General features: G+C 56.7%; 1 protein-coding gene across 4 annotated transcripts in view; it reads right to left on the minus strand.

Annotated features, from left to right (window-relative positions):
• Nucleotides 1–16,532, minus strand: part of PALM (paralemmin) — a 23,711-nt gene continuing 7,179 nt past the window's right edge. The window contains exons 2-9 of one of the 4 annotated variants that reach the window (XM_081075758.1): nucleotides 13,295–13,346; nucleotides 12,827–12,907; nucleotides 12,522–12,652; nucleotides 10,430–10,556; nucleotides 9,116–9,137; nucleotides 7,938–7,997; nucleotides 5,409–5,540; nucleotides 1–2,010 (exon numbers count right to left, since the gene is read on the minus strand). In XM_081075758.1, coding sequence (XP_080931884.1) covers nucleotides 1,478–2,010; nucleotides 5,409–5,540; nucleotides 7,938–7,997; nucleotides 9,116–9,137; nucleotides 10,430–10,556; nucleotides 12,522–12,652; nucleotides 12,827–12,907; nucleotides 13,295–13,346 — 1,138 coding nt within the window. In that variant the 3' untranslated portion in view covers nucleotides 1–1,477. Of the gene's footprint in view, nucleotides 2,011–5,408; nucleotides 5,541–7,937; nucleotides 8,001–9,115; nucleotides 9,138–10,429; nucleotides 10,557–12,521; nucleotides 12,653–12,826; nucleotides 12,908–13,294; nucleotides 13,347–16,532 lie in introns of all 4 variants that reach the window. The other 3 variants (XM_081075761.1, XM_081075760.1, XM_081075759.1) reach the window with 3 other exon arrangements.

A 16,532-nucleotide genomic window follows, 5' to 3' on the forward strand; every position in this document is an offset into this window, starting at 1 on the left:
GGCTGTTCACACTGTTTATTCGCTTCTCTGGGAAAGTCAAGAACACAGGGCCTGTCACACATCAAAAGCAGAAGGGCAGCAAGGGCACTTCAGCGGAGGCTCGCAGCTCGAGGACTCAGCGACTGGAGGGAAGGGGTCCACACCGCTGCCTGGGGCCACTTCGGAGAGGACCTCTCCTCCCACCACCAAGGGGCAGAGCTGAGATGGGCCTGGGCCCCGGAGAAAGCCCCCATGCCCCCCGTGCTGAGGTGGGGGCAGTCTGGGCCTAGTCACCAGGCGGGGGGCCTGGTGGTCCCACAACTCGCACAGGAGAGGGTCTGTGAGTGTGGGCATGAATGCGCCGGCGACCTGGGAGACATATGTGCACACCCCAGGAGGGGAGCCCTTCACCCCTTCCAGGGAGATGGAGGGTAGGCTCCCATGGGGCTGGGGGCCAGTGAGCGTCTCCTGCTGCAACTCGGGAAAGCTCCCTGCTCCAGGCCTGCCCCCGTCAGCAGCCCAGGAGAGCTGGCAGTGGGTCCGACTGATCTCTGGGGTTTGAAGTGTGTGTGGGGATGCGGAAACAGGACCCTGGCCCAAGCTGGTCAGAGGAGATGCGGGGGCAGCCCCCCCAGAATCACCAAATTAGCACCAGGAAGGAGGGCCCAGTGGGGGTGGGAGCTCAGGATGAGAAGAGGTTTACATGGCCCCACCTCGTGCAGGGGCAGCTTGAAGACCCTCTCCTGCACCTTCCAGAAGACAGAGCAGTGGTCATGGAACCCTCCTGGCTGGGGTCGTGCCCCCAGGGCTCCCTCTTCCCAGGCTCCATCATCCACTGACCGCGCCCACAGAGATCATAGAGGTGGGGGCACATCAGGCTGGAGGTATCCAGAGGGGCCTATTCTTCACTTGAAGACCTAGAGCCAGGTCTCTGTCCGAGGCCACCCAATGAGGCACAGCCTCACCCCAACTGCCTGAGATCCGGCTGCCAGAGCCTTGGCTGGGGAACCCCACTTCCAGGGGCTGAGCAGGGACAGAGTAGGCCCCCAGGACCCCCTCGGCTCCTCAGGCCCTCTACGGCGGGACGTTCCCTTGGGGACCTCATTGGAGGTGGCAGGAAGGCACAGGCAGGAGGCCCAAAGGTGGGGGGCTGGCCTGGAGCTGGACAGAGGCCCCCGGTTCCATCAGCCAGGACCACTGTGGGGAAAGCCTATCTGTGGAGCTGCCGGGACATGGCGGATGGGCCTCCTCTTGGGAAAAGTGGGACTGTCCGTGACTCTCCTACCAGGTGCATGGCTCAGTGGTTTAGGGTATGTTGGGGTGGTGAGGGGTGGGGGACCCCTGTCCCTCTCTTTCCAGTGAAAGAAAACTCAGAAGGAAGATGTGACAACACAGTGTGTCCTGGGGCCCGTGATTGTGGGTGGAGGGAGGGCAGGCGCTGCCGGGCTGCGGGTGTCTGTGGCGTGAAGGGTAGGGCCTGGGACTGGGGGCAGGCATATCACATGACCGAGCAGCATTTACAGCGCTGCTTCTTCATGTCGAGGTCCTGGGGGTCGCTGGCAGGGGCCTCAGGCCCCACCTGGTTCTCCTCCCTGGAGCCCAAGGTGGCAGGGGGCTCAGCCGCGCTGCCGTTGGGCGGGGCATCGGCCTTGGGCTCAGCCGAGTCCTCGATGACCACCAGCTCCGCGGTGATGGTGTCCTGCAGCCCCAGCACCTTCTGGGTCTCTGCCTCGTCCTCCACATTCTGGTAGCCCATGAAGATCATGGTGACCGGGGGCTCCTGGCCAGGATGGACACCCGGCGGGCCTGACGTGGCCTCACCTGGCTGCGCCTGCACCCCGGTGATCTCCCGCCGGGAGGGCGTGGTGGTCCGCACGGCCTCCTCAGACACCCCCCGGGTCTCCGCTGCCCTGGCCACGGGCCCTGCCTCGCTCAGCGTGATCTCGTCCGCCTTGTGGATGAGTTCGTCCACCTCGGAGGAGCTCAGGGGCTGGATCCCATTCACCGCAGTGCCATCCACAGCGTGGACCACTAGTGGGGGGAGAGAAAGAATGAGACCGTGGACCACTGGTAGGGGGAAGAGAATGAGGCCCGAGGGAAGGCCTGACAGGTCTACAAGCGACCCTACAGGCTAAAGAGAAAATCATAAATTAAATGAGACAAACAATATAAGCTCCATATTGGGATCTGTGGACACAGCCGAACTGGCGCACAGAAGAAAACTTATGGGCACAAAAGCACTTGTTACAAAGACAGACTGGAATTCAATGAATTAGAATATTATTGTCTTGCATTTTGAATAATCTGAACTTTGCAAAGTAGCTGTGTTTTTTGTTTTATCCCCCCCTTTGAAAAGAGGGTGAAAACAAAGTTGAGAGAAGGAAATAATTAGCCCTAGGTCACACAGCTGGCTGGGGCAAGCGAGGCCTGTTTCCCTGACCTGAGGAGTTGCAGGCATCCTGATTTCTACCTTCCTCAGGGTTTATGATTCATCCTGAATTAAATTTAATCCATTTGCCCATTCTTTCTTGTTTTCTTGTAAATACCCCAAAGGCTACAACTTCTCCTCTGAGTTCAGCTTTAGCTGCAGCCCATGGATTAGATTACCATGTTCTCTTCCAAGTGTAAATATCTTATAATTTCTATTTTGATTGATTGCTTCTCTTAGCCAAGATTTATTCAGAGGATGTTTTAAATTCTGGGGAGTGAGGGACTGGTCGGAGAACACAGAGCATGAGACATAAAGGTTGCAACGGTCTTTATAACCACCTCTGTAGCTCAGGACATGGCCACTTTCTGAAAGTGCTCTCCCTGTGTCTGACAAGAATGGTCATTCTCCATGGGTCAGAGTTTTATACATGCAGTCAGTCTTTTTTCCCCCCACCCCCCTGAAATCAGTCTTGTTAAATGCATTTTCCAAATCTCTCCAACTTTTTTGCTCTGTCACTTTCTGAGCTGTGTTGCAATCTCGAAGGACAGGATTTCAGCACTGGGCAGAGTCCTGGCCAATGTGTGATGCTAGTCCCAGATCACAGCCTGAAACTCCGAGAAGCACAGCTGCCTGGCTGTTCAGGGAGAAGGGAGGGACCCACGGGGGCCCAAGGACTCGCCTCCGCCTGGGCCAAGGGTCAGGGTTCCATTTCCTGACTTCTGGCCAGAAGGAAAGTGCTCTCAACTTTCAGTTTCCAAATCCCCAGGGAGGGGTGTCCATGCTTCAAGGCCTCGCAGTGACTTTGGGCTGGAAGCCCAGAGGGTGGGGGTGCCTGGGTGACACAGAGTCAAGCTGAGTATTTCCCACTGGCCACTGCCCCAAGATTGGAATCTGAGTCCTTGGCCGCCATGGAAACAGATCACCTTCCCATTGCTAAGCAACCAGAGTCCAGTCTGACGGGTCCTGACTCCCAGGGGCTGGGCCAGGCTGATGAGAGTGGCCACAGGGAGGACCTTCTGTGAGCACAGGAATCTCATTTGCCCCTCATCCCCATGCAGTCATTTTTGCTAAGGAGACAAGGCAGCTGGGACTTGCCCAGGACCACGCAGCTGGTGAGGGCTGGAGTTGGGACCCCACCTGGGTCTGTGCCCCAAACCACAGCAGAGATGGGCTGTGACAGGACCCCATAATAACATTCTGGACATCCCAGAGGCCCAGACAACAGCTAAGAACATGAGGCTTTGGGAATCAAAACCACAGTGAGATGTCACTTCACACCCAATAGGATGGCTACAATAATAATTAAAAAGTGAACAGTAACAAGTATTGTCAAAGATGTGGAGAAATTGGAACCCTCATGCACTGCTGGTGGGAAAGGAAAATCGTTCAGCCATTGCAAAAAATGCCCCGCAGCTCCTCAGAAGGTTAAACCCCGAGTCCCCACAGGACTCAGCAATTCCATTTCCAGCTACCTGCCCAAGAGAAGTGAAAACATATGCCCACACAAACTTATAAAAGCAGAAGATGAGAACAACCTAAATGTCCATCAACATGGCTGGATAAACACAATGTAGCCCATCCAAACAATGGAATATTATTCAGCCATAAAATATGAACATGGATGGACCTTGAACACACGGTGCTCAGTGAGAGAAGCCAGACATACAAGGCCACACAGTGTGATTCCATTTATGTGAAACGTCCAGAACTGGCACCTCCAGAGACAGGAAGTGGGTTAGTGGTTGCCATGGTGGGGAGGGGGACTGACAGGTTTCTATTTGGGAAATGAAAACGTTCTGGAATTAGATAGTGATGGTGTACCATGTGGTAAACATACCCAAACTCACTGAATTATGCGCTGGACACTTCATGCACAATCTTCTCACAAGGGCAGTGTTTTGGACTCACTAATGCACTCCAGAGCTGAGCTATATTCATCTAAGATTTGACTCAGGAGATTGGTTCTGTGAACTCCATTCCATGAAGAGATCAAATGTTTGCCTTGATTTTGAATGTACCTTTTTAATATCTTCTTAAAACATATTTTGTTTACTAACATGGGTTTTTTTTCCATTTACTAGCAGCACAGTAAATATTGCCTAGAATTTCCCCCTCCCCGGCATCCTTTATGTATATCCTACAAGTCATGCCAAAAATGAACAAAAGTTTAAATGCCAAGATGTTTATGAAACTGCTCTGTAAATACTGATAAATTGCATAGTTTAAATAAGTTTTCCTTACTAAAAAAAAGAGTGAATGTGATAGTATCTGAAATATATTGAGAGAGACGTGTTTTTGCCCCAGGATCCCCTGCTCCTCCCTGTTCCAGGTTCCCTTGTAGGTACCTCCCACAGCCTGTTCCCTTCCCAATCTCCAGAAGGAACCCTAAAAACCAAACCAGATCTCGTTGTCATGCCCCTGGTTACCACTCCCAACCCTTCTCCCTTCCCCTTCCTCCACTCTGTACCAGCCCCCTCAGGCTCCTCTTGGTTCCTCCAGCCCACCAAACTCGATCCCACCTCAGGGCCTTTGCACATGCTGTGGCCTCTGCCGTGTGCACTGTCCCCCCCGTGACCTGCTATACATCCAATGAGCTCCTACTCACTTCCCCCGAGGAGCCCTCCTAGCCCTGTTCCCATCCTGCTAGACTCACTCATGGCCCCATCTACTCTCTGGGATTTTTGTAGCCTCTACCACAGCAGTAATTATTCCTATGAGTTATTTGTGAGCTGGGGACTAAAGAGCTGGGCTTGCTGGAGGGGCAGTCCTAACGGGGATTCAATTTCCAGAGCCCAGCCCGGCATCTGGCACTCAACCAGCCTTCAAGGCAGGTCCCTGGAGTGGAGGAAGGCCGGGGCTGCAGGTCAAGCTCTAAGCAACAATGGGCTGAGGGTGATGAGACCCTGGCCCTGAACAGCAACGCTGTGAAGTAGGATGGGGTTAGGCTCTGGCTCAGGCCGCGAGAGGGGCGTTGGGGGGGGGGGTGAGGGTTGCGTACCTTTGGTCTCGTCCTCGTAGACTTTGACGCCCTGAGGGAGAGGCTCCCGAGGGAGCACGGTCGTGCTGGACAGCACCCGCGTCTCCCCGGTCACCTTGTCCTTCTCCACTGTGATCTCGACCGAGTACATGGCTGGCACAAGAGGCACGGGTTATGCCGCAGCCGCCGCCCAGGTGTCCCCCCCCAGGCTGCAGCCAAGCCAGGGAGAGGAGCCGGGCGCAGAACCAAGCAGCGGGGACGTCCCAGGTGCGTCCCTCCCCAGCTCAACCTCCTTCCGTGGCCCCCCAGTGCCCTGGCAGCAGGTCTGGACGCCTCTGCTCCACCCTAGGCCCTTCCTTGCCTTTCCCACCCGGTCTGGAAAACCTCTAACTGCCCTGTTTGCTCCGAGGAGCTGGTGTGCAGAAAGGGCTGCCTTGCCCACGGTCACAGCCACAACTGGAACTGGATCAGCAGGCCAGGCAGTCCTGGGCCCCGCGTTGTCTGTTCTTCATGCCTCTTTTCAGTTGCCCATCGAACTTGTCCTCATCTACTTCTCTATGAAGAATGGATAACTCCCTCTTGAAATAAGTGAATGTCATTATCATAGGGCCACCACAATTTGATACCCAGCATCTCACCCCCGCTCTGTAGAAATCATTACCACAAAACCACACGGGACCTCACCCTGAATTCCAGTGTCACACCACCTCCTCTGCCCCCCCCTTGGTATCCCACAGAAGCCTCCAAATCACCACACCCAACAGCCCCTCCCAATCTGCGCCCTACACCTGCCTCTTCTGAGTCTTCCCAACCCAGTCAGGGCAACTCCGTTCTCCCTCCTCTCTCTCTTCCACCCCATGCTTTGTCCTTCTGCAAATTCTGTGGGTTCCACCATCTGAACATCCGGAACCCACGCGCTTCTCAACCCTTCTGCAGCCCGCGGTCTATCCTCCCCACAGCCACCAGAGCGCACCCATGAACACCTGAGTCCAGTTTGGCCCTCAAACCCCACAGCCTACCCTCCCCGAAGCCACCAGACGGCGCCAAGGAGCACCGAGTCAGCAAGTCCCTGTTCTGCCCCACCGCTCTCCATGGCTCCCATGTCCCTCGTGGTAAAAGTCCAAGTCCTCCCGTGTGCATGACCTGCCCTGTCACCTCTTTGCCCTCACCACCTCTCTCCCCATTACTCATTTTGCTCCAACCAATACAGGCCTCCACGTGTTTCCTCCAACACTCCAGCCGGGGTCCAGCCTCAGGACCTTTGCACATGCAGTGCCCTCTGCCCGGACCTCCTTTCCCCCAGATGTCTGCATACCTTGCTCTCTCACCTCCTTTGGGTCCTTGCTTAAATGTCACCTTCTAACTTTGCTCTCCCCTGAGTCCTCTGATTAAAACTGTCCCCTCTCCAGCTCCACATGCTCTGCCTTTTCTCCATAAGTTAATTGTATGGGCTGTCACCCCCATCAGAATATCAGCCTCCCTATCCCCCAAGCTGTGTCCCCCATGCCTGGCACATAGCAGGGGCTCAAGAAGCACTTGTTGAAAGAATGAATGTTATTTAACCCCACCTCCCTATACAGCCTAACACCCCTTCCTCCAGATATACAGTGGGGCAGGTCGTGCACTCCACAAGGTTGCTGGCTGAGGGGACAAGTGGGGGCACCTGGCCTCAGTGCTGGCAGGAGCTGGTCTAATTGGCACAGAAGCCCTGAAGGCATCTGCCTCTCTGGGAAACGCTACCCTCTGCCTCCTGCTCCCTGGGGCAAAACTCACCTGGGCCATGCAGGTGACCCTGGGCCTCCCCTGTAGCCCTCTCCTTTCCTGGGTGTCATCACATCCTGGCCACCCTGACCCTCAGAGGGTCTTCACCTCCCAACTCGCTCCAATAACAGCAGCAGCAGCAGCAGCCAGAAGGCCCTGCCATCCGTTATGACTCATCTTCACGTGGGCTCACCTCTGTGCCAGCCCCAGATGTGAGGTCACTGCAGTCCCACCCCTCCTGAGGTGCCAGTTGTCAGGGGGCACAGCAGGACTTTGAACCCGACCTTGTAAACACTCAGCACTAACCCTGTCTCTCCCTGCTTCCTAGAAGCACAGAAATGATGGCGGTCCATCTTGGTCACCTCCAGGGGCAGGGCCCTCACTCCCTCTCCTGGGGCACCTGAGGATGGTGAAGGAGGGGGATTTGCAGCGGGTGTGTGCGGGCATATTCGAGCGTGTGCGCCACCCCTAACGAGCCCCAGGAGCGAGCGGTGTAGTTAAGGAGATGGAAGCTGTGAGGAAGTGACGGGTTAGAGCAGCCATGCGAGGGGGCCCGTCTTCTCTGGGAAGCCAGGCCGGTGTGTGACCAAGGTACCAAAGCAGAGGGGTGCGCAGGCCCAACCCCAGGTTTGGAGCCATGGCCTCGGTCCAGCCACCGCCCCATAACCACGGCCCCTATGGAGAGTGCGTGCGCATCTGACTTCGCTCTGGTCCCTCCAGGGCCCCAGAGCCAACACTTGGCCCAGGACAGTGGCTGGACACGGGAGCCAAGGTTAGGGGCTGACCCACCTGCCTTCATCATGGTGGAGCCTTCGGCCATCGTCATGGGGGTGTTGGGGACATGCTTCTCTGCTTGGTGGGCAAAGAGTGGAGAGAGAGAGATGAGGGTCAAAGGAGAGAAGACTATGCAGCATGCCAGACACCCCTAAACACCCAGACACCCGCCAGACACCCTCCAGACACCTGGACACTTGCCCATACATCCAGACAACCCCCCAGACACTTAGACAACCCCCCCAGGCACCCAGATACTCCCTCGGACACCAGACACACCACAGACACACCTTCCCAGATACCTGGCCCCTCCCCTACTGTACGCATGTACCTGGACCCCTCCACATGCCCAAAGCCCCCCAAACACACAAGGAATCCCTCCCTCACAAAACACATCAGCTTACAGTCCATTTCCTGTCCCTCAGCCCAAGTGATTTTCACAAATTCCTGAGAGGGCTGCATGGATTTTTTTTTAATTATAAATTTTTAATTCCACAGTAAGATAAGGAGACACACTCTCCTTATGAATAATTAACACACAAGAAATCAGGCCAAAGACACTTCTGGCTACCACCTCCAATCCTGGGTGATGGGTCTCCTCCCACCCTTTAGATATGGAAGTGGACAAGTTTAATATATGTTTTAAAAATAGAATTTATGTTAAATAATTTTAACATACTTAATGTATTTAATAAACTATTATATTTGTAGATAAACACATATATTTAAATGTTCTATACACATGCGAAATATTTGCAAATATGTATATTATACCTGTAATAATTGGGAGGGGGGCATAAAGTGGGTCCCAGAGCTCAAACTTTAGTTTTTTTTCTGGTGTGTTTCCTGGACCCTTCCCCTTTTAAATGGCACCTGACGCCCAGGAGGGTGGGAACCTTGTTCTCCCAAGCAGCCCTCTGAATTCTTGCCCCCACAGACCTTATTTTACCGATGTGAAAACCGAGGCCCCACCTCACCTGCCTAGGAGCTCAGAGAAAGTGGATGTGGGACATAGCGGGTCGCCAAGCCCAGGCGCCCCCCGCGTGGACAGGACTGACCCAGAGCCTCAGCTTGGGGCTAAGACCTCATCAGACAGGCCCCTGTGAAGCAAGGCATGCACCCCCCCGCCCGCCATCCCCGCTCTGGCCACCAGAGGGCGCCGAGGCCCCAACCATCCCTTCCAGAAGCCGTACCTTTGGGCGTGCCCACGGGAGTCTGAAAGAAAGAAAGGAGAGGGGTCAGGGGTGCCAGCGCCCCCTCTCACTGACCAGGTTCCCACCCGTGGGGGGAGGAGCCTGGGGAGGACCTGTCTCAGCCGTGACCTCACCTCAGGTGCATCTCTTCCTAGACCCATTCCCTGTCCCCCCAGCCTGTGATAGCCAGATGTCCCTGCCCTGCTCCGAAGCATGCGTGGCTCCTGACTGCCCCCGAATCCTCCTTGATGATGCCCGGTGTCCTGTGTCGGTAGATCCCTGTCCACCAGCCTCTCCTTCCTACCCCCACTCCGGTCAGCTTCCCTGTCCTCCAAACTGTTCCTGGACCACATTCCTGTCCCAGGGCCTTTGTGTGGCCCCTCCACCTAGAAGGCTCTGTCTCAGGTTCCTGCTTGGCTGGCTCCCAACTTGGATCCCTGACCACGCAATCCACAGGAGATCCCCCATCACGTGCTAGTCCCTCAAGTTACCCAGCCAGCCAGTGTCTGTCTCCCCGGACAGGGGAGGCCATCAGCCCGGCCCACACCAGCACATGGCCTGTGCTCAGTCAGCCTCACTGAAAGCCCCCTCTCATCTCATGTCTATGCCTCCTCAACCTTCGAAACCCACCTCCTCTGGGAAGCCTGCCCAGCTCTCTCATGAATCAGATGCCTCCTTGGGTATCTGGGGTGGGATAACGAGGATGGGTAGGAGGAGAGGAGAAGTGTCCCACAGGCCCCTTGAGTCCTGAACTCAACAAAGGTGGTTGGGAGACTCCTGGTTTTGCATGGACGTATTGTGGCGACCATGAGCTTAGGAGCCAGCGTTCTAGTCTGGTTTTAACAAAACCTGGTATAGACATCAAGCCCTAGAATAAACAGCTAAGCCAATAAAGACACCTCGTTGTGTGGCTTTGAGTCCATCTCTCAACCTCTCTGGGCCTCAGTTTTTGTCTTCCATCAAATGGGGACAGTTCCCTCCTGAGGGGCTCTCACGAGGTGGTACCTGGAATGTGTTCGGCATGGGTCAGGCAAGCATAAGTGCTCAGTAATGACAACGATGACAAGTGGGTGGCATTCATGGAAAGCTCCCTTTGTGTCGAGTCTTGTGTAAAGTGCGTGTCATCCGTGGATCCATTGAACCCTCAAGACATCCCCGGCACATAGGTGCTCTTACCAGTGGGGAAACTGAGGCCCAGAGAGGCAAAGCCACATGTCCCAGGTCATATGGCTGGGCAGTAGCAGGCCGGGATTCGAATGCAAAGGGTACTAAAATCTGGCCATGGCAGGGGTGGGGGCCCTGGTACCTCCTTACCTGACGAGAAGTCAGTACCATCGCTGCCTTCTGGGCCTCCTTGGCCGGGCTTGGGGTTGCCATGTTGTCCTTAGTGGTGGCTAGGGGCACATCTGCCTTCTCCAGCACCTCAATTTCCTTCTCCAGCCTGAGGGAGGGGGGAGTCCAAGGTGACAGCCGTCAGCAGGCCTTTCTGTGAGCCCGGCACCATTCTGGGCCCTTTCTGTATGTACAGGGACCCCTTGACTTTGATGTTTCCTAACACCCTGTGAGGTATTCTTGTTACTTGCCCTCACTTTGGGGAAACTGAGGCCCAGCGTGAAGAATGCAAACAGCCAGGGACCTGAACCCAGCCTGCTCCGTCCACCTGTCCCTCCACGGCCCGTGCCACTGCTGACTTCATTCGCTTCCAACTGCCTCTCCTTTTTTCCACTCAAATACATTTATTTTTACAGGAAGCTTTATCTCTCCAGGAAAGCCGGAAAAACCATGTCACTTTCCAAGTATCCGAAGATAACAGTACACCTAAACCCCATGCAACAAAGCCAGTGCGTTGAATCCTGCCCCGCGGCCAGATGGCTCAGTTGGTTAGAGCGAGAGCTCTGAACAACAGGGTTGCTGGTTTAATTCCCACATGGGCCAGTGAGCTGCGCTCTCCACAACTGGATTGAAGACAATGAGCTGCAACTGGGCTGCCAGTGGGGCAACTGAACGGCTCAGTTGGTTAGAGCGTGAGCTCTTACCAACAAGGTTGCCGGTTAAATTCCCGCTTGGGACGGTGGGTTGTGCCCCCTACAACTAAGAATGAAAATGGCGACTGGACTTGGAGCTGAGCTGCACCCTCCACAACTGGATTGAAGGACAATGACTTGGACTTGGAGCTAATAGTCCCTGGAGAAACACTGTTCCCCAATATTCCCCAAGAAAAAAAATTAAAAAAAAAATCCTGCCCCAGCCATCACCCGCCTGAGGGACAGGGTGAGTCTGCAGCCCCTCAACACAGTGAGCCCAAGTCAGCAGGCTAGACACAGCTAGAGTCAATCTGGAGGGCTTCCTGGAGGAGGTATCCAGACAGGGGGCACTGAGTAAGCAAATGACGGTGGTGGTTCCATGGGTTACCTTGAGAGGGAGAAAGCCAACGCCCCCCAAAGCAGTCAGTATGTGTCAAACTCACAGCAGGGTTCAAGCCAGCCCCCCAGGCTGCACCCAGAGGGTGGTAAGTAAAGGAGCCACTTTACCCAGCCCCCAGTGGCTGGTAATTCCCTCAGGCTTTTTGACCTACCCAGCATGTATCCTCCACCCGGACACCCAACATCTCCACACAGGCCTATCTCAGCCTCCAGCTTGTTTGTTGGAATTAAGATTCAGAGGTCCTTTCTGCTCATTCACAGGTGGGGAAACTGAAGCCTGGGGATGGAAATCCCAGCAGACCCCTCACTTTCTTCCAAACCAAACACATCAGGGCAGGATCGGAGGTCCCCACGGCAGGGCCAACCAACCTCAGGGCTATGGCCCAGTGTGCTTTGGGACTGGGGCAGGCCACATGCCTCTCAGGCTGCTGCTTGGCTAAGTGCACATTCGGAATTTTGGCCGTCACTTCCCTCTGCCCTGACCCTGCTGCCCTGGAGCTGAGCCTGGGCCTCCTGGCCTACCCGGAAGCTCCAGGCCTTTTGTCCCAGCCCTGGGGGGATGGTCACTTTCCCCAGTCCACTCCCCCTCCTTCCTGCAGGCCCAGCTGCTGATGCCTCTGTGGTCACCATTAGAATGGAGCCGGGAAGAGCTCGCCAGCTGGGCTGGCGCCAGGAAGCCCCTTAGGGAGGTGGCTGCTGGCAACTCCCATCCTTGGGGACTCAGGAATTCGCCAACCCCACATCCCTCATGCACCTGCTTTATTGGGGTTTCAGGAGAAGGGAGGGGTCGTGCGTGGCCCAGACAGCCGACAGCCTAAGTTGCCTCCCTCAGTCACTTGGACTCTGGTCACGTGCCTGTGAGTCTCCATTAAAGCAGTGAGGTTTCGGTTTTCTCCCATCCCAGCCTTTGGGGGTCCTCAGGGCCTACTGCTTGGGCTGTGCCACCTCCGACTGTGTGCAGGTCCCAGCGGTCCCCCACCCACCTGGAGATGGACTCCTCCAGGGCCCGGGCCTTCTGCTCATCCTCCTGCATCTGTCTTCTCATGTCCTCACCCCCCTCTGACGTGGAGGACGGTGTCCCCTCCAGCAGCCAGCGTTCCCGCAATGCCTTGGACTGGGGGCAACAGGGGTTGGGGGCAAAGTTAGGATCAGGGTCTGGGTTAGGGTCGAGGTCAGGGTCACCTCAGCCTTCCTGCTCCCCCCGACCCCCGTATCTGGCAAGACTCAGGGTCCCTGGGCACTGCCACCGCCCCACCCCCTACAAGGCTAGGCTCTGCCCATTTGGTACCTTCAGGTGCTGCAGCTGCCGTCGGTCATCCTCTAGCTGCCGCCGCTTGCTGTCCATCTCCGCCTGCCTCTTCCGCTTCTCCTGACCAAACAGACCAGACTGGCTCAGGACTGGGCAGGGGACCACGGAGACCCCACCAAACCTACCCAGGGCTCTATCTACACAGACCCTGCTTTTACTGTAAAAGGCACTCACTTGGCCCACTGGCTCCCCACCTGCCTCCCCAGCCCATTCCCCCAGCCTTGGCATAAGGGCAGGGTTCTACTATACACCAGCCTCAGTTTTACCACCTGCATAGGGGGTCTAAGAGTCCACATTCGAAGGACTGAGGGGTTCTCTATGTTTTCATTTGTGGGAAAGTGCCAGCAGGCACTTCTGAGTCGCAGGGCCTCAGAATGAGTGTGGGGAACCCCTGAGACCCCAGGTCCTCCCACTGGCCACACCGTATGAGGGGCAGGAAGAACTCACTGCAATGGCCTGTAGCCGCTCCTGCTGGGATGTGGTCTCTGTCACCAGGACCCTAAGGGGGATGGGGACAGACAGGGTCAAGCAGGGAGGGAGTCCACCCCACCCCTGCTTTCAGCAGATCTGGTTCGAATTCCCACCCTGAATCTTCCAGGTGGGTGACCGAGTTTCTCTTCTGTACAATGGGACCCTTCTCTGCCCCCCTCAGAGGCAGCACCAACTTCTCTATCCACCCTTCTTACCTCATTAATTCTCCCCGCAAACCCTACTGCCACCCCCTCAGGGCAGGACCAAAGGACTAAGGGAAAGGTGAGGTTCTGTCTAGGGACTCAGGAAAGGTTTGGGGAGGAAAGGACATTGAGACTGGGCTGTGAAGGGCACATGGGGATTCATTGGCCTCTAAAGGCTAAAGGGTCTTCTCGGATGAGCTGTATAACCTCCTTGCCCAGACTAGGAGTCTGATCAGGACAGCCTCCTCCTGGCCCTCCTGCCCACCAGGCATTCTCCAACCCTGGGGGTTGGGAGGTAGGTCTTGAGCTCTGCCCCAAATCGTGAATGATCCTATAACCCTTCTGGGAGGCCTGGACAGGAGACTCAGTCTCCTTGGGGGCACAGTGGGGGGTCTGAGCATCGGAAGCTCCCTCTCCACTGTTCAATTACCCCTTCCCAATCCCCCCCCCCAAGCCTCTGATCTTACAGGGTCTGAAATTACAGACCGTGCTTTGATTCTGCCGCCACCCCCCAACACCCCTTGACCTTGTATCAGAGCCCGGAGCCACCCCGTGGCCTCCAAAGATCCTCCACCGCTCTGGGCCTCAATGTCCCCATCTGTACAGTTGAAGCAGACACCCCAGACACCCTTCTGTTATGTCCCCCTCCCCCTGTGTGAAACAGAAGTCCAAAGTCACAGTGTGAGAGTCCACCCCCAGCAGAGCCCCTGCCCCCACCTCCCCCCCCAAGGGCCACTCCCCAGAATCTATCCTGGCCCCCCCCCCCCCCCCCCCGTGCCTCATCCACCCGCCCCACTCAGGTTCAGTTTCCTGGCCTCACTGAGACCTCTGAAGTCATCTGGCTCCCACGCCCCAGCCAGGTGACCCCACCCAGATTTTCCCTTCCTGGAAGGTAGCACCTGCCAGCTGTGCCTCCTCAGGGCCCAGCAGTGCCAGCTGCACCCTCTGTGGCTTCCTTCTTTCCTGCCTTGGGAGGCCGCTTTCGGCTGGGTGGAGAAAGTCTTGACCCACCTACCCAGCTCACGGCCCTTCATGAAGGGCCAGATCAGCTAGACCCTGGGTCTGCCCCATCACCCTGTGTGATGCAGGCAGGGTGCCACCCCTGTGCTCCCTACATAGGCGCATCCCCTCACTTCTTGCAAACCCCACATTTCCCATCGCAGCCCAGGCCTCTACCATTACCTGCCACCTCTCTGGCCCCTGGCAGCCCCCTGTCCACCCCACAATCAGAGGGAACACCTCAAAACGAGAATCAGACCCTGTCACTCTCCTGCTCTAATGTCTCCCCGGCTCACATTGCCCCTTGAGAGAAACCCTGAGTTCCACATAGCCTAACCCCCACTCACCTCTCTGCCCCTGCCCCCTCTGCTCTCCATCTCCCTCACTCTGTTCCAGACATCAGGACTTCCTAACTGTGCCCCGACTGCACCAAGCTCATTCCTACCTCAGGGCCTTTGCACTTGCTGTTCCCTCTACCCAGTATGCTCTTGCCATGGCTGGAAACTGAAGCCCAGAGAGGGCAAGTTACTTGCCCAAAGTCACACAGCTAGTTAGTTGCAGAGCCGGATTCAAACCACAACTGCCCAGCTCTGGGCCACACACAGGCCTTCCCTTTTCCCAGCTCTAAGTAGGCCTCCAAAGACCCATCCACCCAGGAAGGAGGCAGAGCTAGGGAAGGGGGCATATAGTAGCTTAGAGCTCAGTGCACACAGGGCCCCACTGGGCAGAGGGACTGGCCGCCTAATACCGGGTGTCAAGAGCAGCGGTCAGGTGGCCACTCAGGCTGGACACAGGGACACAGGGACGGCAGTGAGGCCAGCTCCCCAGGCAGCTGACAAGGCGGACAGTGTCCTCGCTTGGGCGGCCTGCCCCTGCTGGCCGAATCAGGGCAGGGGAAGGTCAGGCGAACCCAAGAAGAGAATTTCCATCCTTCCCATCCGCGTCTCTGTCACAGCCCAAGAGGCTCAAGTTGTGCACCACGCTCAAGGCCCCTTCTCAGGCCCGGGGGCGCCAGAGCCGCCCTGCCCCGCCCAGGGCGCCGCAGCCTCTGGTGATGGATGGTGGTGCCCGGGGGAGGCGGTTGTCCTGGCAACTGCGCCGTCCCCATGGTAACGCGGAGGCCCAGCACGCGGGGGTGGGGCCGGCGCCACGCAACTCCCGCCCCCAGCCCGGCTCTGGGGGGCTCAGGGGCTTCCCGCCCTGGGCTTGAGGGGCTGCCTAGAGAGGGTGGGAGGCAGAGGGATAAATGGGTCTACCCCGCCCCGGCTGTTGGGGTGGAGGTTCCCTTCCGGATTTAGGGGCGCCCGTCCAGGGAGGGGCTTCTACCGGGGAGTGGACTGGACCCGCTCCTGGCGCGAGGTAGGTCAAGCCAAGATAATGCTCAGCATCATAAATCCGAAAAATAACACAAAATAGGACCACAGAACCCTCATGAAACAGCGACAAATAAGGACACCTTCCTCGGCGCACCCCACCTTCCAGGCGGGTCTCAGGTCCACTTTACAGGAAGCGAAACTGAGGCTGGGGTGGAGGGAGCCTGTAAACAGCCTTTGCTACGCGTCCATCCTGACAGTCCTGCGAGGCGGGGCGGGGGCGGGGGCGGGGTGGGGAGGATTACACTCGTTTTCTCTGTGGATGAACAAGCTGCTAAATGGTGACGTTAGCGCCTGCGCCCAGACAGGCGGGCTCAGCAAACGGAGCACAGGGTCTCCCTGAGGTCTGGCAGGAAGAGGCATGGTTCAGACACTCACGAGGGCACTGTGAGGGAAGCAGAGGCCAGATCACAAAAGATCTTAAGCGCTGGACAGAGAAGCTCAATTTTGGCCAAAAAGCGGCATGAGGAGGATTTAGAGTAGCGTGGCAGCTGCCCCCATTGGCTGTGTGACCCAGGGGGAATCGCTGGCGTCTCTGAACCTCCAATGGCTTCACTGTGCAATGGGCCACAGCTTGCAGCTGCTGGTGGGGGAACATACCCTCCTCCCAGACGCCCACCCTCAGGGCTCGCTGGCTCC

This window comes from Rhinolophus hipposideros (genome assembly GCF_964194185.1).
Source record: "Rhinolophus hipposideros genome assembly, chromosome: 16".
In the NCBI taxonomy this organism is placed as follows: Eukaryota; Metazoa; Chordata; class Mammalia; order Chiroptera; family Rhinolophidae; genus Rhinolophus; species Rhinolophus hipposideros.